At 36.6% G+C, this 25,201-nt stretch overlaps 1 protein-coding gene across 10 annotated transcripts in view; it reads left to right on the top strand.

Moving 5' to 3' along the window:
- Positions 1–25,201, top strand: part of GSK3B (glycogen synthase kinase 3 beta) — a 221,919-nt gene that overhangs the window by 56,026 nt on the left and 140,692 nt on the right. For all 10 annotated transcript variants that reach the window (XM_017965207.4, XM_017965209.4, XM_017965211.4 and 7 more), the window contains exon 2: positions 14,852–15,045. In XM_017965207.4, coding sequence (XP_017820696.1) covers positions 14,852–15,045 — 194 coding nt within the window. The remainder of the gene's footprint in view (positions 1–14,851; positions 15,046–25,201) is intronic.

The raw sequence follows: 25,201 nt of genomic DNA on the forward strand, positions 1-25,201 counted from the left end.
GTCTGGCCCCTAAAAGAAACTAATTATCCATTAGCAGTCGCTCCCCTTCTCCCCATGCACACTGTCTGCTTTAGACAACCAGGTAGATTAGTAAGTCTATCTTGTTTTGATAGATTTGCTTATTCTGAACATATATAAACAGGATTATACAATATGCAGTCTTGTATGACTGTCCTTTTAATTTCAGTTTGTTAAACTCCTTCAAGATCTTGCCCTATCTGAATGGCGTTGCCAGGTTCTAAAGGCTGGTCAGTTGGTCTGTTTTTCTTTCTTCTCTGTCTCCTCTCTCTCTCTCTCTCTCTCTGTCTCTCTCTCTCTCTGTCTCTCTCTCTCTCTCTCTGTCTCTCTCTCTCTCTGTCTGTCTCTCTCTCTGTCTCTCTCTCTCTCTCTCTCTCTCTCTCTCTCTCTCTCTCTCTCTCTCTCTCTCTGTGGGAAGAGGATTGGGAGGTATTAAGCAACTTATTAGAGGGAAAAAGATAGGGCAAATGTAAAAACCAATATGGATTTGATTATAAGTAATCAGTTGGGACAATGTTATTTAATATGTGCATACCTTGACAATATTGTGGGTTTGGTTCCAGACCACCCCAATAAAGCATGTTACACAATTCTTTTTGTTTCTTAGTGCATTTAAAAGTTATGTTTGTGCTAACTGTAGTTTATTAAGTGCCATAGCATTATGTCTAAACAAATAACCTTAATTAAAACATTCTTTATTGTTTAAAAATGCTAATCATTTGAGCCTTCAGCAAGTAGTCATCTTTTTGCTGATGTAGAGTCTGCCTCAGTGTTGATGGCTATTGACTGATCAGGGTGGTGGTTGCTGAAGGTTAGGGTGGCTGTGACAGTTGTTTAAAATGAGACAGCCATGAAGTTTGCTGGATCAATTGACTCTTCCTTTCAAAAAATATGTCTCTGTAGCATGAGATGCTGTTTGATAGCATTATATTTGTTGAGGTGGATGTCTCACTGTGTTGTCTAGGCAGGACTGAAACCCTTAGGCTCAAGTGATCATCTTATTTCTGCCTCCTGAATGGCTGGGACTACAGTAGTCACCACCCCAGACATGATAGTATTTTACCTATAGCAGAACTTTTTTCAAAATTGGAATCATTTCGGCAGTGGTCACAGCATCTTTACCAGGAGTACATTCCATCTCAGGAAATCATTTTCTTTGCTCATTCGTAAGAAGCTACTCCTCATCTGTTCAAGTTTGATTGCATGATTGCAGCAGTTCAGTCACATCTTCAGGCTCTGTTTCTAATTCTGGTTCTCTTGCTGTTTCTACTACATCTACACTGACTTCCTCCACTGAAGTTTTAACCCTCAAAATAATCTAGGAGGGTTGGTATCATCTTCCAAACTCCTGTTCCTGTTCCTGTGAATCATGAATTTTCTTAATGGCATCTAGAAGTTGTTTAGTGTAGCCATCTTCATCAGTGATCTTAGTTAAATCTTCTGGGTAACTTGCTGGAGCTTCTGAATCAGCACTTACTCCTTTACCTTGTACCTGTAAGGTATGGAGAGGGCATCTTTCCTCTGCTAGCTTCAAACTTGGCAGCTTCCTCACCTCTCTCAGCCTTCATAGAATTGAAGAGAGTTCCGGCCTTGCTCTGGGTTAGGCTTTGGCTTAAAGAAATGTTGTGGATGGTTTGGTCTTCCATCCAAACTACTCAAACTTTCTCCATATCAGCAATAAGACTGTTTTACTTTCTTATGATTCATCTACTCACTGGAGTAGCACTTTCAATTTCCTTCAAGAACTTTTCCTTTGGCCAGATGCAGTGGCTCATGCATGTAATCCCAGCACATTGAGTGAGAGGCTGAGGAGAGTGGTTCACCTGAGGTCGGCAGTTTGAGACCTGCCTGACCAATGTGGAGAAACCCCGTCTCTACAAAAATACAAAATTAGCTGGGCATGGTGGTGCATTCCTGTAATCCCAGCTACAGGGGAGTCTGAGACAGGAGAATCGCTTAAACCTGGGAGGTGGAGGTTGCAGTGAGCAGAGATCATGTCATTACACTCCAGCCTGGGCAACAAGAGCGAAACTCCATCTCAAAAAAACAAAGAAAGAACTTTTCCTTTGTATTCACAATTTGGCTAACTGTTTGGCACAAGAAGCATAGCTTTCAGCCTATCTGGGCAGGGGGCATAGCTTTCAGCCAGTCTGGCCTTTGACATATTTTCCTCACTGAGCTTAATTAACTCTAGCTTTTGACTTAAAGTGAGAGGCAGGTGACTCTTCCTCTCACTTGAATACTTTGAGGCCACTGCAGGGTTATTAATTGGCCTGATTTCAATATTGTTGTGTCTGGAATAAAAGGAGGCCTGAGGAAAGGGGGGAAAGATGAGGAAACAGCTGGTTGGTGGAGCAGTCAGAGCACACACAATATTAATCGATTAAGTTTGCCCTCATTGATCACAGATCACCATAATAGGTTTAATAATAGTGAAAAGTTTGAAATACTACAAAAATTACCTTCATAGAATGTGACACAGACATGAAGTGAGTACGTGCTATTGGAAAAGTGACACTGATAGACTTGCTTAACATGGGGTTGCTATAAACCTTCAGTTTATAAAAAACAATTTCTGCAAAGTGCAATAAAATAAGGTATGCCTATATTATTTTTATCTTAGGCATGTTCCTTGCTATATTAAATATAAACATAGCATCATTATTAATGAAATTGTAAACTAGAATTTAATCAGTACTTAAAAATGTATGGTGCTTGTAGAAATGGAATTAACGACAGAACTCTTAGTTAATTACCTTCTATTTTATTTTCCATAGATTAATTAATTTAAGGGGTTCTTATAAAGTTGTTTGGCGGTACTTTATCTTCACAACAGTTAAAGTGGTAATGGTTTAATCTCCTCCTCCTGTTTAGTTATACAGAAAAGTTTTAGCTGATAAACAGATTGTGTTCTAAAAGTTCATAAATTGTTTTGGAATTTAGAAAATGTTTTTCCATAGTAAGTTTTGTAAATATGTAAAATGCAAATAGGTTCTCAGGCTATCCTGCAAAAGCATAATGAAGCCATAATTAGCTCAAATGTCTACATATTTACAGTGACACATCATAGAAAATGATGTAGCAAGAATAGTAGTTAAAGAAAACCAAACACCTTTAAGAATTAGTTTTGAAACATTTTCTTGTATGTGTGATTGATAAAGGGATTTAATCAGAGGAAGAGCACGCGTAGAGACTTGCCGGAGTCTGGCAGGCCTTTCTGTGTCCTTTCAGTCACTTGATAGGTTGATGGCATTTCTTTTGAAGTTGGTATAGAGCAGAAGTTTTATCTTTTTGTTACCAGCTATGGTTAAGGTTGTATTTTAGCTTCTGAGTGGAATGAAAATGGTAGAAAAGAAGTAGTTTCCTTACATAAGAAAGATATGAAAGAGTGATGGAAGATAGAGTAACCTATGATGTGTGTTTGAAAAAGAAATTGCTTGAGGTAGATTTCATTGATGTACAAATAATGCAAGTTTAAGGGAATAGGGGGAGAGTATAATGTGAATGATTCTAGTGAAGGAGAGCAAAGGTGTTAATAAAGTGTGTCAGGTTAGCAATCCTTGTGCTGGTCACTGGTTTCGGATATCTTTGGAAGCTATTTGGAACTGGGAATGGGGAGTAGAATCCTACTTTGATATTTTTATATGAACTGTTTCAGTATTGTTTTTTCATAATGTGATACAGCAGCTCAACAAACATATTTAAGTAGTTTGATATACATTTGGAATATTTTTGATGTATTAAATTATTATCAAGAAGATACATTTTTTGAATGTATGAAAAGTAAAAGTAAAATATTGTACTTTAGCTAATTCAACAGATGCCTAAAACTATTGTGTGATGAGAGGATTTGGTTTTTGTATTCTCTTTTTTTATTTGTTGATTAGAAAAACTATGCTTCCTTTTTCAATCTCCAAAATGTTTCATATTTAGAAGAAACCAGTCCAAATGAAAATAAGGAAATGTTCCTTCTAGTCCTACAAACATAGCAGCTGTTGTTAGGCTATGGATTATTACTTAGTATTGTGATACATCTGTTCAAGTGTTTAAATGTTTGCTATCTCTTCACTGATTTGATTTTCCTCAGGAATATTTCTGGCTCTCATTTTAGATTATTTTTCTCTCGGGTAGCTTTGTATATCAGCAAAATGACAGTTTTATATTTAAAGGTATTTTTGCAGTTTATATTATAAGATGTCAAGACTTACTCAAAATCTGTGGTGATATTGGACTGAGTTATTTTTATAGATTTATTTTAGAATGTAAACTGTTCAGTTCACTTCCACTTTTGTAAGTATTGGAAAGTATACTAAACTTAGGAATTGGATGAGTACTATAAGACTACAGTATAGTTTTTAATATTATAGATAAACTATAACTATACAGTCATTGTGTTATACATGGGGGATTGGTTCCAGGACCATTGGGCGCATCAGAATCTTCCCTGCCGTTGGCCTGATGGAACCACTGTATGTGGAAAATTGGTCCTCTGTATATGTGGGTTTTACATCCTGCGAATACCGTACTTTTTATTCTGTGTGTAAGCGGTCCTGTCCAGTTCAAACCCATATTGTTCAGGGGTTACCTCTAAACCTTGAGCAATTTTACTTTTTTTTTTTTGAGTTTCTGTTCCCTTCTCCTTGATTTAGTACTACTTCTTCCTCCCTTGTAGGACTGTTACTTGTATCAAATGAGATAATGGTCTGAATGTGCTTTTAAACTATAAAGTGCTTGACAAATTTGTTTGTGATGATGATGGCTGATAATGGTTTGGTGATCATGATTAGTCCTGGGGAAGACTGTCAATTATATGAGTTTTTCTTCATTATTTTCTCAATCTGTTGAATTGACTTCACTCTTTTGAGATGTTAATTGCTGGGTCCTAGGTCATCTCTGAGGAAGAAGTAGAGATATTTATTTAGGTTACTTTTAGTTTTTAAAGCATAGTGGCAGCCTGTAGAAATTTGTCACTTATAAATGGACAGATATTTTACAGACTGCTATCTACATAGTCATAAAATGGGACTCCACCAGTGTGTGATAACCATACGTGTTGCTCTCATGGATTAGATATTAGTCATTAAATTGTAATTGGTAAAATATGTAGGACTGACTTAGAGTAAGCAGTAGCCTTCTGGGAGAAAAATTCTGTGCTCTCTTCTCCCTTCCCTCATCGTTTCACTTTAAAGTGATATAAAAATGTGTGTAAATTTGTATACTGTGTTATGGAAAAAGCAGTTTGGATTAAGGAGTGCAGATATCTTTGCATATTTCAGGAGAGGGCAGGGGCAGGTAAGCTGTTACATTGGGGGCATTTCGGTTGTCAGAATGCAATATTGAGGATCAAAGGGATGTGTGGTAGGCCAAAAACAGACCTAATAGATTAACAAATATATGTAGAGCACTGCTCTGATATTACTCTCACTAAAGACTATAGTAAAATACACCAGCTTCTTGAGAGATCTATTTTCGGGCTTGCTTTTGGCTGCTCAGGGTTGATGTTCCTAGAATGTGACCACTGATTGGATCTGTGAGTGAGTCATTGTATTTTTTAAAGTAATTATTTACTTCTTTAGTTCAGATACTTACCATTTGTTTTTTTTCATACATGTATAGTGTACTAATTCTTTGATAATCTGATAACCTTCCTTCTGAAGAAAAATTTAAATGTCTTCTCTACTCTTACTTGCCCTTCAACTTGGACAACTTATAAATCAAGCGGATAATCATGTTTAAGACTTAAAATTCTAATGTAAATTCCTAAAAGCTGAAGCTTTTTATGCACATGCTGTAAGCCTTTTAACGTGTATGGAAAATAACCTGTTTCTAAAATATGTCTTGAAATTATTTCAAGTGAGGGCTTAAGACCAAGTGATTCCAGTTCAGCGAAGTTAGAGAAAATGAAAATATGCTTGATACCAGTTTATGGCTTGTAAATAAAATAATATTTAAGTTCAGACTTTTGAAAATCAGCATATTTCTGATTTGAGGTTTATTGTTTGGTTTAAAGTAAAATTTGGTCTTGAGGTAAAATCAAGAGGATAAAAAATTGAGTCAATTAAAATTGGCTTAAAAGAAGTATGGATATTTCAAAGAAAAAAATTTGAGTGGCTAATAGATACTTGCCTCAGCACCTTTTGTAAGACATTTGTAGTTTTAGGTTTTGCTGAACAGTAAAAGTTGGTTTCAGGGCCTAAATACCTATCTCTTATCTTTATGACATGGTCCTTAGCAAAGTAATATAGTAGGGCATGGGAGTTTTGCAGTAAATGGACAGGTCTGAATCCTGTGGGTATGAGTTATTGAAAGGATTACTTTGAGCAAATTATCAAAATTTTTTGAACACCATAAATTTTCTCATTTGTTAAGTGAGTATTCTGAATATGCCATAGGCTTTTTGTAGGAATTAAATGGTATATTCAAGTGTGGTAGCTGGACCTGCATTAAGAAGCATTTGGGGTGTTTATTAAAAATACAGTTTCTGGAGCCCCACTTTAGACCTACTAACCTTTTAGGGGTTATATTCTAGAGGTTTCGTTTTAGCAAACTCCTGGGTGATTCTTATGCCCACTATGAGTGGTGCTTGCAAACTGTAAACAGTTCTCAAGGAATATGCTTGGGGTTAGGAACAGAGTAAATTTCCCATCCATACATAAATACACATGTGGCACATTGAGTCATTTGTTTTGGCTGCTTGTTGTCACTATGTTTTCGGTAAGCCCTCCATTCTGTTTTACTATTTGTAAAGGCTTTTCTATATACTTTCTCCCCAGGGATTTATATCTGACCAATGGCAAGCATAGGAAGAAGCAAAAGCACTATTTACATGTAACATGAAGTAGTCAGTTTGCAAATCCTAACAATTCTGCTTGAATGATTCTTATAAATTCAATAGCAAATCTTTGCTGAGCACTTGGATTGTGCTTAACCTTGTGCGCACAGGAAATGTAAATGATTCCAAAAATGTCTGGTTTTTCTTTTTCCTTTGAGACAGAGTCTCGCCCTATCGCCTAGGCTGAAGTGTAATGGTGTGATCTCAGCTCACTGCAACCTGTGCCTCCCAGGTTCAAGTGATTTCTCCTGCTTCAGCCTCCTGAGTAGCTGGGATTACAGGTGTGTTGCCACCGTACCTGGCTAATTTTTGTATCTTTAGTAGAGATGGGGTTTCACCATGTTGGCCAGGCTGGTCTAGAACTTCTGACCTCATGATCTGCCCGCCTCACCCTCCCAAAGTGTTGGGATTACAGGTGTGAGCCACCACGCCCGGCCAGTGTCTGGCTTTTCTAAGAGCTCTTAGTGAAGTGAAGGGTTCAGATTTTTAATAGTTATAGGACATTGAGGTAGTACTGTGGTAGGGCACATGTGAGTGGTAAAAGAGCATAGTGAAACAGAATGACGTTCTTTTCTATTTCCACTGCTAATAATTATTCAGAGTTCAAAGAAATTGCAATTTATTGAACAGCCACTATGTGGCATGTATTTAAAAAACAACAGCTATGTGAACTGTGCTATTCCATCATCACAACCCTAAGTAACAGCTATCTCCATTTTATAGATATTAATTAGGTTGAACATGTGATATAAACCTTTGTATGACTTCAAAGCCCATATTCTTTTCATTATGCCTTGAAGGACAAAATTTGACTGATTTTTTTTTTAAGAAGGGACTGTTATGATTCTTCAGAATTGATGTCTGTTAATCTCAGTAGCATGATATCTTCCTGTGATTGGAAAGGACTCTGGAGTCTTTCTGTTCTTTCTGTCCTCTGCCACCATATGTTTACCTTTTCATTTCTAAAAGTGATAGACAAGGAAACATCTCCAAAAGCCAGCCTCTGTGTGACATCTGTCCATTTTGTTTTCTCTGCCTCTTTTTTTGTTTACTCTTCCTATCCCCAAAGGAAATTTAGTAATTCTTTTGTTTTTTTTTTCTAATCTCTTAGATTAGAATCATGTGAAGATGAATGGGATCTAAGGGAAAAGGCCCTGTTAGAATGATTTTTATCACATCAAGGTTACATAAAAATTGTCCTGGAATTTTCATCCTGCTATTGATCATTAGGGTTGCTTTGATTGATTCAACTGCTTGGTTGATATTTCTTTTCTTTTTTCATAGTTTCATTTGTTCCGACATATATAAGCAGTTGTACTCTCTGGTTAAGCTTCTGCGTCATAAAATAAAGTCCCTGTTTTCATCACAAGAATAAGTTCATTTTTGAATTTTCTGACTCTGATCCTGTGGGGCTCAGTTTTCTATTTTTTATTTCCTTTGCTAATTATTTTTTATGTTGTTTTCTTGTTTCTAGCAGTTTATTTTGGGGAGAACGTTTTTGCTTTTTTAAATTAATTTAATTTAAATTTTGTTAAAAAATGGAGACAGGGTTTCACTGTGGTGCCCAATCTGGTTTTAAACTCTTGAACTCAAGCAGTTCTCCTGCCTTGGCCTGCAAAGTGCTGGGATTGCAGGCATGAGCCACTACGTCTGGCCCAGCATATTTTTTAAATTTTTATTTTATTTGACAGAGTCTCTGGCTCTGTCACCCAGGCGGGAATGCAAAGGTGCAATCTTGGCTCACTGCAACCTCCAACTCCCTGATTCAAGCAGTTCTCTTGCCCCAGCCTCCCAAGTAGCTGGGATTACAGGTGCCCACCACCACACCCTGTTAATTTTTGGTAGTTTTAGTAGAGACGGGGTTTTGCCATTTTGGCCAGGCTGGTCTTGAACTCCTGACCTCAGGTGATCTACCTGCCTTGGCCTCCCAAAATGCTGGGATTACAGACATGAGCCAATGCTCCCGGCTAACATCTTTGTTTTAATAGTTTTTTTTTTTTTTTTTTTTTTAAAACCTGATTTCTTTGGATAAAGAATTGTTTGAACTTCAACCTAACCTGAAAAATTTACAGTGGCCAGAGTTTTCTCTTCTGACAGTCTTACTCATACCTGAAGATAAAGTTCTTTTGAGTAATTTATATAATCATATTTTTCAATAGAGTGTCATTGTTGTAAACATCCTTTAAAAATAGCTGTGTGTTATTTCTTTGCATGATAGAGAAATAATAATAGGCAGTGCCATTTCCCCTACTAATACTATTGTTAGGCAGAAAATGTCATGAAAATGCTTCCTGTCTCCTGTGTATTCATGGGTGCTGTGCTGATTTCTCTAGACTTTTGTTGCAGACTTTTAACTTTCTGTTATTTCTATATGGAGAGGAAGGAAAATTTTTATAGAGGCAGTCATTGCATTACACAGCAAGGTCCCCAGAGTATTTACTGGACTATGGCAAGACTTTGCTCAGTTTGTGTGGGTAGCATAGCTTATGCATATTCTCTAAAAGCTCATCAGTTACAAAGTGCCTCAGTTGTTGCTTTTTCTTAGCACTGGATTTTGAGAACTAATCTTAAAACAGCAAGTTAAATACCTTTTTTAAATGAAAAAACTATGTTCAGCTTTTGAGATTTATCATTCAAATAGAGTGTCAGTGCCAGACACCTACGAAATATTTAAACATCCTGGAAGTGAATTTTTGGCTTTTGGATACTCCCTCCATACCTTGGATGTGGTCCATGTCACAGTGTTGCATTTGTTCATCTAAGGGTGGATTGGTCTGAGGAGTGACTTGAGATGACTTCAAAAAATATAATCACAAAATGTTGTTTACAGGAACAATCCTGTTTTTGAGAGATTGGGAACTAGGCTGCATGTATCATTTTGGGATATGCCTAAACTTGCCAAAGCTTTTGTAAAAATTGTATCTAGGCTGGATGCTGTGGCTCACACATATGATCCCAGCGGTTTGGGGAGGCTGAGATAGGAGGATCACTTGAGGCCAGGAGTTAAGAGACCAACCTGGGCAACAAAGTGAGACCCTGTCTCTCCAAAAAATTAAAAAATGAAAAATATTAGCCAGGCATGGTGGTTTGTGCCTCTAATGCTAGTTATTTGGGAAGCTGAGGTGGGAGGATTGCTTGAGCCCAGGAGTTCAGTGTTAGAGTGAGTGAGCTATGATTATGCCATTGCACTCCAGCCTGCATGACAGAGACCCTGTCTCTTAAAAAAGAAAATTATGCTGTATTTAACAGTCTTTAATAGAAAGTGATTGTTCTTTTGTATACTATCTTTTCATTGCATCATGTGGAGTCTATTGTGATTCATATATTTAAGATTTATCTATTGTGGTAAAGAGTAGGGATTTAATGCTGCATTTTAATTATGTAGGAAATGTGTACAGTGTGAGTGAAGTCCTCTGACAGGAGAGAGGGCCTAAAGCTGAACTAGTTCAAGGTAGTGGCATTTTTCGAAGATTATTATAATTGCTAGTGTCATATAATTAGTTTGGAAATAACTGTTTCTCAAAGTGGTTACTTTTTGTTTAAGCAGATTTGTTGTGATTTCTAGCTTTTATTGAAGATTTTGGTCTCTTGGAAGCAGTGCTGTGGTCTGAAATGGTCCAGTTTGTAGTAGCAAATATTAAGTTGTTTGGATGTCACAGAATCAACTGTTGTACAGTTTTATTTTTCATGTGGTTTTGCTTTGGTATAAATTTCAAAACCTAATGTTGCCAGAGTATCTCTGGGAATAGATGTTGATGTTAAGGAGTACATGGTTGAGGCCAGAAAACTATAAAAGGCTGTTGATTTATTCTCTTACTTCCTATTCCTCTGGAACTGATCCTTTTACATTATGTTATTAGAAACATTATCTTATTTTTTTAAGGGAAGATGGAGAAAAGAATACAAAGTTAGTGGGTAGTGGGAAGGTTTTAAAACATAGCAAAGGCAGCATGAGGCATGTGAAGAGTTCTGCTACCTAAAGCTTTATGATAAATTAATCTAATATAGGTATTAATGTAGATGAAACAATGAGTGGGGTAGTTCTTTGTAAATAGTATAATTTTATACAGTTCTTGCTCTTTTTTTTTTTCTTCTTGAGACAGAGTCTCGCTCTGTCGCCAGGTTGGAGTGCAGTAGTGCCATCTCCGCTTACTTACTGCAGCCTCCAACTCCCTGGTTCAAACAGTTCTCCTGCCTCAGCTTCCCAAGTAGTTGGGGATTACAGGCACCCATCGCCATGACCAGGTAATTTTTGTGTTTTTAGTAGAGACGGCATTTCATCATGTTGGTCTCAATCTCCTGACCTCGTGATCTGCCTGCCTCAGCCTCCCAAAGTTACAGTTGTTATCTTACTGCCAAGTTGGCTAATTACAATGCTAAATGGTAACATGCTTTTCCTTGGCATGCTAACTGCTGACTGACCCATGGCACTACTAATGTTCATGCAAAGTCATCCCCCATATTGCCCTGCCATTCTTTTTAGCTCTGCTATTTCAAATATCTGATAGAACGGTCTGAAGAACTTGATAATGAATAAAAGTTCTAGGTTGCTTGAAGTCTATAGAAAGACTGAAGAGCCATTGTTCCTAGTATCTAGATAGTACATATTAGTGGAAAATATAGTCTGTAGTAATTCTTAGCAATTTCTCTGTTTTAGACAGAATAGAGTAAATCTTTTAATTACTGCTAAGATAGTAAGTACTTTGTCTCTATATGTATGAAAGTTTGAAAGAATTGGTCCTTGTCTACAGCAAATCTCAGCTTAAAATTAACAGGCCTTAAGATTCTCTTTCAGCTATAGTATCTGTGGGACCTTTCCACTCTGCTTTTAATATTTTAGCAGAATTGTCTCATTTGTGCTTTTTTCCATATGCAAATTATGATGTTGGGATAGACATTTCTAGGCTCAGTGGCTAGGGTGAAGAGATGCTAAATCCCAGGGTCCTGAGGGATATATTTCATAGCTAGTTCTTGAACCCTTGAAATGTGACCTTTTTTAAAGAGACGTTTTATGTGACCTTTTTTAGAACCTGTGGAGGCAAGTAGGAAGAGTCATCACAAATGCTTATATTTCTTAGGTTCTCTTATTGGAGCAAGGAAATACGAAGGTGGGGCTCCTGTTTCTTTTATTGAAATATGGTTACACAGTAAAAAAAAAAAACATAATTTTTAGTTGTACTCAGTTTTTGTTTTCTGTTTTTCAGTTAATTAAAATTGTGGAATACAGCAGGCTTTTTTGTTGTTGTTGGACACAGTCTTGCTGTGTCGCCCAGGCTAGAATACAGTGGCGTGATCTCTGCTCACTGCAACCTTCTCCCCATGGGTTCAAGGGATTCTTGTGCCTCAGCCTACCTTGTAGCAGGATTACAGGCATGTATCACTGTGCTTGGCTAATTTTTGTATTTTTAGTAGAGATGGGGTTTTGCCATGTTGCCCAGGCTGGTCTCATACTGCTGGCCTCAGGTGGTCTGTCTGCCTCGGCCTCCCAAAGTGCTGGGATTACAGGTGTGAGCTACTATGCCTGGCCTTTTATTTATTTATTTTTGAGACCAGGTCTTACTTTGTCACCCGGCCAGAATGCAGTGGCGAGGTCTTGGCTCACTGCAACCTCCACCTCCTGGGCTCAAGAGATCTCCCACTTTAGCCTCTTTAGTAGTTGAAACTACAGGTATGTGCCACCACACTCGGCTACCATTCTTAAAATCTATTAGTTTATCTTTGTAAGATAATAATGAGCCTTTGTTTTGTGAGTTAGGCTTGTAAGATTTTTCAAGCAACTTATTCAGTGAAATTATTAATTCGTAGTCCTTAAAATATATATTTTTTGATGTTGTGGTTTTGACTTGGATAACACAGGGAAGAGTCAGACTATGTTGAAATAACTTATACTTTTTATCTTCTCTTGAGACAATTGGATTATAAGGATGCATTCAATATGTTTCTGGAGCTTCTTCACTTAGAATTTAAGTTCAGAAGACTGTGATTCTGTTTTTAGGACTGCTAAGATACAGGTAAAGAAAAGTTATATTACAAATGAGGAAGAAAATAACTTATGTTAAGGTTTATAGTCAACCTGAGAAGTTGTAGTTAAGATTAAATAGATTTTTTTGGGCGAGGGTATGGTAATTTAGAACTCAGATTAGATTGAACTAGGTTTTTAGCAAATGCACCTAAGATTTATTTTACTGTTAAGGTGAGACTTGATGGGAGCATGTGAAAGCTTTGAGAACTGCTTTTTTGTATTGGCTTATGCTGGGGTTTGGATGCATTTAAAGCATATGTAGTACTGCTGTAAGTAAAAATGATGGTGTTGACAAGATTTCTTTCTTTTCATGAGTGGTATTGGATTTGGGGTGATTACATCATGCCAATTTGAATGTTTTACCTTGGACCTAAAGACATAAATGTTAAAGATGGCTGGCCGTGATAAATATAGACTGCCTGTAATTCACCTGGCTATCTTATGAAGACATCCCTCCTTGTTTTTGAATCTGTCATGAATGCCATTTTACAAAAGTGTTAGTTGATCACAGACATTCACTGGCTTTTGTTTATATTAGTACTTCTGTGAATTTAGATGGGTATAGATATTGGTTAAATATGCTACCAGTACATTTGGATATTTGTTTATCTAGCAATTTCATAGAGAAAAATACTCATAAATACGTTACTTTTATTAGGTTAGTATGAATTCAGTTAGTATTTTAAAAAGAAAATTATTATAATGGAAGAGTAACAGGAAAAAATACAAGTTTAATAAGTGAGCCTAAGGGCTTACATTGTACTGAGAATTGGTTTTAGATTTGTCAGGGAAGAGAGAAGAAACATTAGTCGTTTTCATGTATGTTGAAGTCACTAAAAGAACAATGTAAAGCTCTTTTAGACCAGATACTAAGTAGCATAATACAGAGAATCATTTAAGAATTCAGAGAACAAGATGGTGACTGTGGTCTATGTCAAGTAGGAGGTGGCTCTTGTGCCTCAGTTGAAGAGAGCTTTTGTATTGCTACTAGGGGTGAGAGAAGGCAAAAAAGGAAAGAAGAGGGCTATCAGTGAATAGAGACCCTGGAGTCAGTAATCTGCTTGTAAATAGGTCTCAGTTCAGAATGTGTTGGATTAAGTTTAATATCTTTTAACCCCAAATTAACATTCTTTTCTCCATCTGACCTTTCTCTGAGAGGTCTTCTACTTTGCTAAAAAGAAGATTCAGGGAAGCAAAAACTCAAAGCCTTACTTTCCCAAATGCAGAATGATCTGAAGAGAGTCAGAATACTGAGACATTTTTATTTGCACATATTTTATTTTCAAGTAAAATAAGGCCTTGAGGAAAGCAGTAAGGCCTTTTAGAATTGGATAGATAAAGTCAAACTCTCATGGGTCCACCATTTGCTATTTCACTGTGGGCAAATTTAACATTCTTCCTATTACCTATAATATGGGAACAGTACTGCCTACCTCATGGGGATGGAGCTAAGCATTGTGTGTGGTCTATGGAATGACTGAATACATGGGAGTTTAAAAAATGACTTATAATTGAAACAAATAATTGAAGTAATTATATGTGATAAACTAAAAATTAATGTGTAGTAAAGATTATAGTTTACCTTGTCTGGGCATGGTGGCTCATGCCTGTAATCCCAGTACTTTGGGAGGCCGGGGTGGGCAGATCACCTGAGGTCAGGAGTTTGAGACCATCCTGGCCAACATGGTGAAACCCCGTCTCTACTAAAAATACAAAAATTAGTTGAGCATGGTGGTGGGCGCCTGTAATCCCAGCTATTCAGGAAGCTGAGGCTGACGCAGGAGACTTGCTTGAACCCGGGAAGCAGAGGTTGTAGTGACTGAGATTGTGTCACTGCACTCCAGCTTGAGTGACAAGAGTGAGATTCCACCTCAAAAAACATAATAAAAAAACATAGTTTACCTTGTATACTTTGGCAGTTTTCTCCATTTAACTCTTTACAGTTGTCATTAAAAAAAAAAAATTCTTTCTTCCTTTAGGAGACAAGGATGGCAGCAAGGTGACCACAGTGGTGGCAACTCCTGGGCAGGGTCCAGACAGGCCGCAAGAAGTCAGCTATACAGACACTAAAGTGATTGGAAATGGATCATTTGGTGTGGTATACCAAGCCAAACTTTGTGATTCGGGAGAACTGGTTGCCATCAAGAAAGTATTGCAGGACAAGAGATTTAAGGTAAAACCTCCGGTATTTAATGTATTTTGTTACTGTTGTAATACATGTACCATGATTTTTTTTTGGTTGCCTCTTTTCCTTCAGATTTCTTCTATTGTGTGCATTTTTGTTGAGCTCAAACATAGTGACTTTAATTATTTCTAGTCATGTATTTTGTAAAGATAAAATTCACTGAAGATTGCAGTATTGCTTTGTAATCATTATGAATGATATATATATTTATAATCCTGTGAAAAGTAAGTTAAAATTTCTTCTTAATTTATACTTTAAAAGTGACCTGTCCCCGCCCATTTACTGTTTGGTGTAGACCAGAGGAACACTGCCTGTAGCATATAAGCATTTGATATAGTTGACTATGCTTCTCTTCTTGAAAAAAAATTTTTAATCCATGATGCAACTTGTGTTAGTCTGTTTTTGTGTCTCTATAAAGGAATACCTGATATTGAATAGTTTATAAAGAAAAAAGGTTTCATTGGCTCTCAATTCTGCAGGCTGTACAGAAAGTGTGGTACAGACATCTGCTTCTAGTAATGGTCTGAGGAAGCTTCTAATCATGGGCAAAACATGAAGGACGAGCAGTTGCATCATGTGGCGAGAGCTAAGCCAGAGAGTGAAGGGGGAGATCCAGACTTTTATTATTATTATTACTGTTGTTACTATTTTCTAGAAATGGGGTTTTGCCATGTTGTGCAAGCTCGTCTTGAGCTCCTGAGCTCAGGTAGTTCACCTGTCTCAGCCTCCCAAAGTGCTGGGATTACAGGCGTGAGCCACCATGCTTGTCCCCAGATTCTCTTAAACAACCAGATCTCCTGTGAACTAACTAAGCAGGAACTCACTCATCACCAAAGGGATAGTGCCAAACCATTCTTGAGGGGTTGACCCCCATGATCCAGTACCTCCCACCAGGTTCCATTTCCAACATTGGTGGTTACATTTCAACATGAGGTTTGCAAAGGGATAAACATCCAAACCATATTATAACACTATCTATTCTTCTCATAACTATTTTTTTGTTATCTTCCTTTTTTTCCCCTTGTCCTCTGCCTTTAGACACTGGCAATCCCAAAGTTCAGTCTTGCCATTTATTTTCATTTTTTGTACCTCATTAGGGGAGCCTATGCATGGAAGGAAGCTCAGATGTCATCTCTATGTTGTGGTATAGCAGAGAGATTCAGCAGACACTGGCTGTAATTAAGCCTCTGCCACTATGCAGCATTGCTCACTTTCCTACTCCTCCCACCTCTGCAACATTTTACTGATCGTGCTAAGATCTATGTTAAACATGAAGGGCTATAACAGTAAGAAGTGATCACTGCTCTGGTATAACACACTTTGTAATGACCATCTGCTGTAAATGTCTAAAACATTCTAAAGAGTTTTTAAAAATTTCAATAGTTTTTGTTTCCTTTTTTTTCTTTCTTTTTTTTTCCGAGATGGAGTTTCGCTCTTCTTACCCAGGCTGGAGTGCAATGGCGCAATCTCGGCTCACCGCAACCTCTGCCTCCTGGGTTCAGGCAATTCTCCTGCCTCAGCCTCCTGAGTAGCTGGGATTACAGGCATGCGCCTCCATGCCCAGCTAATTTTTTTTTTTTGTATTTTTAGTAGAGATGGGGTTTCACCATGTTGACCAGGATAGTCTCGATCTCTTGACCTCGAGATCCACCTACCTTGGCCTCCCAAAGTGCTGGGATTGCAGGCATGAGCCACTGTGCCTGGCCCTAGTTTTTGTTTCCAATTCTCACCTCTCCCCCAAGTACGAGTCTCATGTTGTCAAATGCCCACTGGATCTTGATAGCTGAATGTCGCACTGTTATCCCAAATTGGCAAGCCATCTTATGTAACCATGACTAAACTTTTTAAAATTTATTTTTTATTTTTTGAGATAGCGTCTCGCTGTGTTGCCCAGGCTGGAGTACAGTGGTGCCATCTCAGCTTATTGCAACCTCTGCCTCCCAGGTTCAAGCGATTCTCCTGCCTCAGCCTCCTCCCTAAGTAGCTGGGGCAGAATCTAGTAGCTGGGATTATGGGCATGTGACACCATGCGCGGCTAATTTTTGTATTTTTAGTAGAGATGGGGCACCATGTTGATCAGGCTGGTCTCAACTCCTGACCTTGTGATCCACCCATCGCAGCCTCCCAAAATGCTGGGAGATGAGTCACTGTGCCCGTCCTGTGACTTAACTTTTAAGACTCAATGGAAATCTTTCCTTCTGGTTCCCAGAACTTTGGATTTGCTTTTTCCTTTTAATGGTTTTATCATTCACTGTTACCCAGACTGTTCCATTTGCTCATCCCTAATATCCAGTCATTGTTAAACTTGATTTTCTTTTTACCTCATACTCCCTTGTTGCTGTGTCTCTTTTTCTTTCTCTTTAGTACGATTCTAGTCAGACTCTGTCGTTATTTGGCTTAATCACGTACAAACATCTATCTTAGTCTTCTCCTTTCTAATCTCTTCTGCATACTAAAGTTCTCCTTGGTCATGTTGTTTTTCTCCTCCCTGTAAATCTTCCATGGTTCTTCATAGTCTAGAAAGTAAAACCTGTCTAGTTTACTTGTGTACTCAGAAACTTCCGTAGTCTTCCCTTTTCTCCAAATACTCAACTTTCCAAACTTTTTGTGTCACTGTCCTTGAAATGTGTTCTTCTCTATGCCCACTGTGCTTTTATTCAGCTTTTCGATTACTCCCATTCTCCTGCTATCTAAATTCTGTGCACTTACGAAAATTCCAGTCAAATTCTTCCTGTGTGAAACTTCCCAGCTGATTCCAGTCAGCCATGTAGATCTTGCTGCTCTAAATTCCTTGAGCCCTTATTGTCCACAAACTAGGAAATTCCATATTTTTTATCACAGGGTCTCCATTTTAAAAATATTTGTCGCCTAAATACCCACACATTTTATTTTTGAATGGTAGTTAATGATGATAGCAAATACTTATCTTTATTATATGTATTTTTTTACATGAGTGGTTTTACATAATTCTTACCATTAGTACTATGTGATTGACATTGTTGTTATTTGTATAAGGAAAACTGAGTACAAAGAGATTTCAAGTTAGCTTGTCCAGGGTCACACAGTTGGCAAGTGGATGGTTGGGCAAGAATTGAAATCTAGACAGACTCTCCAGTGCTTTACTACATTTTGTCCTCACTGTCTTAAACCCCTCTACCCCTTGTGTCTTTCTTTCACAGTATTCAGCCTCTTTCTATATCATAGTATCAGATTCTCACAGCATCATACCTTTTTCTATAAAAGTATTGAAACCATACCCTTTTTCTCCCTCAAGAAAGAGAGAGATTAGTTTTATTTCATTCTCTAATGGTTGCATTATAGTTTATTGTGTGGCTATGCCCCAATTAGCCATTGTTCAATTGATGGCTATTGAAGATTTTTTTCCCTACCAACATTGTATTTATTTACTGTATCAGAATACAGTTTTTAAAAGTAGAATTCTAGGGTTGAAGAGAAGGAGAGCACTTTAAATCTTGATACAGGGTGCCTTCTGGTCAGATTTTATGCATTTAAGTGTACATTATTTGAATATGAGTAATGGCCATTTCCTGTGTAGTCTTTAGATATTAGGGGTATTTTTATGTTTTTCAATTCTGTTGGTGGGAAACCATTTTTCTTTTTTCTTTCTTTTTTATTTTAAATTTTTTGTAGAGATGCATCTCACTACATTGCCCAGGTTGGTCTCGAGTTCCTGGCCTAAGCTGATTTGGAATTATAGTCTGAATCACCATGCCTGGCCCTGAAAAATTATTTTAATTTACAACATTATTTTACATGCCATGACTCTTTACTCCTTTTAGAGTATGTGTCCTCCTTACTCAGTTGTTAACACCCATTTGTTAAGGATTATATTAGTTGTATATTGTTATATAACGTATTACCCAGAAAACTTAATGGTGTAAAGCAACAAAGATTTTATTATCTCAGTGCTTCTGTGCGTTGGAACTTCAGGCATGGCTTAGCGAGGAACCTCTGGCCCAGGGCCTCTCACCAGACTGTAATCCAGGTGTCAGCCAGGGCCACAGTCTCATCTGAAGGTTTGTTTGAAGGAGGAAATATCTGTCCCCAAGCATACCATGTGATTGTTGGCAGACTTTGGTCCCTTGCCACATGGGCCTGTCCACTGGGCTTTTCGAGGTCTTAACCATTTAGCTTCCCACATGGCAAGAGATCCAATGGAAAAACAGTAAGCCCAAGACAGAAACCACAATTTTTTTCTAATCTAATATTGGAAGGGTTAGGTGATTAAACAAAGGTGTGAATACCAGAAGGCAGGTATCATTTAGGGCCATCCTAGAAGCTGCCTCCACAAGAATATGAACCATCTATCATCATCTCAAAGAGAGAAAAAATAATTTCAGTTTTTGTTGACTTTACTTGGGATACCTTTTGCTCTTCAGATGTTGATTTGGGCTTTGGGATAATGCTGAGAAAGGTCCTGTTCTATCTTACTTATAAATCATTTCTTTTTCCTCTAGGAATTTTATTTTCGCATATTTCTTTAATCTTTCTGGGGTTATATTTTGGGACATAGTGTGAAGAAGTGATACAAGTTGACCTTTCCCCAAGTAGTAGGTCATTTGTCTCAGAAATCATTTTTATAAACTTTATCCTTTTCCCACTGATTGGGCAAATGCCATTTTAAAAATCACATTACATTACCATATATACACTGGATTTTCTTCTGGGTTTCCTTTTCTTTTCCACTGACTTGCCTATTTTGGCTTATGATGATGTCCATTTTGGCTTCTCTAATGATGAGAACTAACAGCATATTTTGAGTGTTTCTTGTTTTATCTCTTAAAAAAATCCGTGTATCAAATATCATCAGCCTATGATGTTTTTCCTGCAACCCCAACAAAACAAAAACAAACTTTACATTTTGATTAAAATTGTGTAAAATTTGTAGAGTAGTTGGGCAGAATGTGTAAATTCATAATATCCAGCCTTCCCATCCAGCAATGTGATAATTCTCTCCATTTAATCCAGTTTTTGATATAAAACTTTATGGTTACTTATGTAGGTTTTAAACTTTTCTTATTTTTATCTAGATACGTTTAGTAATTTTTTTTTTTGTTCTTATGCATGGGACTTAAAAGTAGTATTTTCGCTTTAATTACTGCTAATATTTAAAGAAAGTTGAGTTAGTAATCTTTTATATTCCAGTTTACTAAACTCCTATCATTACAGTTAATTGCCTTTGCTTTTATAAGCAACCATTTCAATTGCAAGTAATAAGCTTGCATTTTGCTTCCTTATCTTATTTTTTTAAATTTCATTGCGCAGGACCTGAGAACACTGGTTAAATAATGGTGACAGTTCTAACTCTTTATTGTCTTAGTTTTGGATTTAATGGACTGCTCATACTGCAGTGTTTCTTAAATCTTTTAAACCAAATTTTTTTCTTTTTAGGACTGGGAGGTCTAAATAAAGACATTTAATTTAGTATGTGTAGTGAGGAAGAAGTCTTCCTCCATGTAAATATATTTTGTTTTAACCATTTGAACATACCACCTCTGTTTTTTTTTTTTGAACTTGGGGCATCTTCTAGATGCATTTAATGTGCTGATGCCCTTTATTAGGGCACTTTACTATGTTGCTTCTGTAGTTTTCTGGCTTACCTAGAAACCTGAGTTTAAAATGTTGCTCATGAGCTGGAGTGTTTTTGTTGTTTTGTTTCTATTCTTAGGTGAACAGTTTTTATTATGATTAGACATTGATTTTCACATGAGTTTATGTTTTTTTCCTTTGACCTAAATGTAATACATCATATAAATATGATAATATTTGGTCAGTTTGCTTTCTAATGTAGCCTGTTTGCTCCACGTGTTTTAACATTGTGATTTTTTTGGGGAGCTATTTTATGTATTTGTGCTTTTATTTTTTGTTTTTCTCAGTCAGACTTCTTCAGTGTTGTGTGAATCAAATAAGTATTATGAGGACATTTTCTAAGTTTTAAAACTCCTTATAACTAAGCTCTTTTGTTTTTATTCTTAAGGTTCTAAGTTACTACACACTGCTATTCATGTGATGTTTTTTCCCCTTGTTTTACTTCCTCTTCAATTTGGTAATCCTATTATCAGGCACCTAATTATTAGTATTTTATATAGCCATTTAAGTCATTTCTGAAAAATCTGTTTGCTGATAAAACTGACAACTTGAAAGAAATAGTAATCTTTATTTGTGCTATGTGTAGCACTGTTCTTTGGGTCATGGAAGTTTATATTTTTCAAGTGGTGGCTTAAACTACGTGGAAGAAAAGGGAAGGACAGCTACAAGTTGAATAGGAAAAGTGTTAGATTGCCAGTACAGCTCTAAGAAAGTAACGGCATAGCAATGGGAGTCCTCAAACCAAAATTACCAAGTCAGAGAAGCTCAGTTTTTCCTGGGAAAAGGTCTCCATTAAGTATGCCTACCATTCTCAGTCATATAGGCTGGGAAGCTTTGCCAGGAGAACGTTCAGCAGTTGGAACCATTGCTAATAATGTTCCTTGCAGTAAGAAACCTGAGAGGCAGGTTTTCATGTTTGCCATACAAAGTTTCTTAAGGATATAGACTGTTGTATGCTACTTTTATACTTCCCCAGGTGCCGAGGTAGGTTGATAGATGAAATACATTTTAAAAAATTAAATGGAATTTTCAGGGACTTTGCAAAGATTGATGTGGAAGAGCTGTATGGATTTTGCTGTTACAAATTATTTGTAGTTTTATTGCCTCTTTGATTATCCCACCAAGAAAAAAAGGGAGGCATGATATTTGTGGTCTTGAATTTCTTCTTTCTGACTTTCAGTGTCTCGAATGGCTTGAGAGAAAGAGAAATAAAACTTGATATAAGGCATAATGTCCTTTTTATGTTTTCTCACTTTTTTTTGAGTTTACAATTATTTCATGTTTATACTGTTTCAAATTCCCACATATCTGAGGTAAGGTCAAAAGCAGTATTGAATATCAAGAGTTAAAGTTACCCTTTTGACTAGTTTTACTGAAACCTTTCCTTTTTTTTTTTTTGTGAGTAGTCAGCTACTTCATGTATTTATTTATAACAACCTTATTGAGATACAATTAATGTGCTGTATATTTAACCTTCTAAAGGGTATAACTCATTGGTTTTAGTGTAGTCACAGAGTTAGGCAACTATCACCACTATCTAATTCCAGAATATTTTCATCTCAAAAGGAAACTCTGTACCCATTAGCAGTCACTCTGTATCCATTCCTTCCCCCAGGCCCTGGAAACTACTAATCTATTACCTGTCTATGGATTTGCCATCCAGGACGTTTCAAATAATGGAATCACAGAATGTCTGATCTTTTGTGTCTGGCTTCTTTCACTTAGAATAATATTTTTGAAGTTAATTCCTGTTGTAGCATTTCTCAGTACTTAATTTCTTTTATGGCTGAATAATATTCCCTTGTATGGACATTCCACACATGGTTTATCTGTTCATCAGCTGATGAACATTTAGTTTATTTATACTTTTTGGCTGTTATGAATGATGCTACTATGAATATTTGTATACAAGTTTATATGGGGAAATAGGTTTTTGTTTCTCTTGAGTGTATTTCTAGGAATGGAATCACAGGGCCGTAAAGTGACTCAGTGATTAACATTTTGAAGAAATATTAACCTGTTTTCTAAAGCAGCTGTACCATTTTGTAATCCCACAGCAATGTATGAGCATTGCAATTTTTCTGCAACTTTGGTCACACTTGTTATTATCTAGTTTTTTATTATACTCATCCTTGTAGCTGTGAAATTGTATATCATTGTCATCTTAATTTGCATTTTCTGCTATTCTGCATCTTTTCATGTGCTTATTGGTGGTTTTTATGTCGTCTTGGGGAGAATTGCCTGTTGAAATCCTTTGACCATTAAATTAAAAAAAAAAAATTTCTTGTTAAAAACATTAGACTTTTATTTTTTGAACAGTTCTAGTTTTACAGAAAAGTGAGTGAAAGTACAGAGAATTCCCATGTATACACTAATTCCAACCCTATCTCCCAAGTTTCCAGTATTACTGATGTCTTGCCTTAGTGTAGTACATTTGTTACAGTCAGTAAGCCAATATTTATACATTATTATTAACTAAAGTTCAGATTTTGCTTTATGGTTCATTCTTTGTGTTGTACAGTCTGTGGGTTTTGATAGTTGTATGGGGATATGTATCTACCATTTTAGTATCATACAAAATACTGCACTAAAAATTTCCTGAACTATACCTATTCATTTTTCCCTTTCCCTAAAAACTTGATAACAATTGATGTTTTTACTATTTCTATAGTTTTGCCTTTTCTTGGAATCATACAGTATATTAGCCTTTTCATTTTTGCTTTTTTTATTTAGAAATATGCATTTAAGGTGCCCGCATAACTTTCTGTGGCATGATAGTGCATTTCTTTTTGGTTTGTTTGTTTTTCGAGATGGAGTTTTGCACTTGTCATCCAGGCTGGAGTTCAGTGGCATGATCTTGGCTCACTGCAACTTCCACTTCCCGGGTTCAAGTAATTCTCCTGCCTCAGCCTCCCAAGTAGCTGATATTACAGGTATGCGCCACCATGCCTGGCTAATTTTTGTAGTTTTAGTAGAGATGGGCTGAGGTGGGCGGATAACCTGAGGTCAGGGGTTTGAGACCAGCCTGGCCAACACGGTGGTACCCCGTTTCTACTAAAAATACAAAACAAATTGCCATCTTAACAGTATTAAGTCTTCCAATCCATGATTATGTGTTGTGTTTTTCTTTATTTACATCTTTCTATGAGGTTTTAGTGTTTTGAGTATATAAGTTTTTCATTTGTTAAATTTATTCCTGAGTATTCTTTTTGATGCTTCTATATTTGGATTTTTTTCCTCTTAAGTTCTTTTGCAGTATGTTCTTTGCTAGCACTTCATTATTTTGACATCTCTTCCGTATGTAATGTTAAACTCTGCCCTGAGTTTATTTTTATATTAGGATGGGTTACATTTTGTAAGAATCACCCTAAGATAAAATATCTTAGATAGAGAATGGTGGTAAAATAATAGCTATTCCTGAACTCTGGGTTTAATTTCTGTTTTTCTGAAAATTATTTCAAAAGGATTTTGCTGTTAACTGCCAGCCGGTTTCTTTGTTTTTTTTAATGTGCTTGGTGGTTATAATATCTTAATGTCTGTGCCTCTTTTCTACAGTACTAGTTTCTTATTTTCCTAATCCTCCTAACTTACTGAATAGAGAGATCCTTATGAAATTGGAGAAGTCATTTCACCACTCTAAATTTGTTTCTTCTTGGTAAGATGTAGGATGAAATATTTAATATTCATTATAAGATTTTTTAGACTCAAGTGAGAGTACTCACATAAATAGCTTTTTTAATCTGTGAAGAAATATTCAAGTATCAGGGTTCCTTTCTCTTCAAACTAGACTTTACCTTTCTTAGCTTGGGATAATCTATTGAGATTTATCTGAAGAAGCTATTTCACCTCACCTTTGTGTTAAAAAACCTCCACTGACTTTTTGGATTACAAGACCAAGTGTGAACTAAGGCTAGTCAACTCAGTTTGTAGATACTATGTGCAAAAGACTACATTAGATGTTGTGTAGGTTACAAAGAGGCATATGACGCAGTCTGTGCAATCCAGGAGTTTATAGTCCATGTGAAGTATTAAGCAGATTATCTAGTTTGGTGCCAGTTGTGGGAGTTCATGATTTATATGATGGAGTATCTTCCTTTAGATTCCCCTGAAAATTGTGCTTACATGACATCTGAGAGAACCTGCATGATTTATAAACATAGTAACTGTGATAGATAAGAACCAAACATTTTCTAGGGCTTTATTGAGGAGAGTGTTTATCTAGTCACTGACCGTGTACTACCCAACTCTTAGTAATGGCTTTACATTTTTTTTCTTTTTTTAAATTTTTGGCAGATACTCTGTATGAGGTATAGATTTTCAGTCCTTTGAACACTTAATAAATGAAAATTCATCTGAAGGGAATATTAAAACATTGTATTTTGACCTGAATCTTCACAAAGGTAAATGGAAAGTGTTTTTAATGAATTTGGACCAGAATTGGTACAAAAATAATTTGAAATGTTAAATTATTTCATCTCTCTATAAGACTGTTACAATTTGACAAGTGTTCTTTTTCAGTGTCCTCAGAAAAATC

The sequence above is a fragment of the Callithrix jacchus genome, chromosome 15, assembly GCF_049354715.1.
Source record: "Callithrix jacchus isolate 240 chromosome 15, calJac240_pri, whole genome shotgun sequence".
Taxonomy (NCBI): Eukaryota; Metazoa; Chordata; class Mammalia; order Primates; family Cebidae; genus Callithrix; species Callithrix jacchus.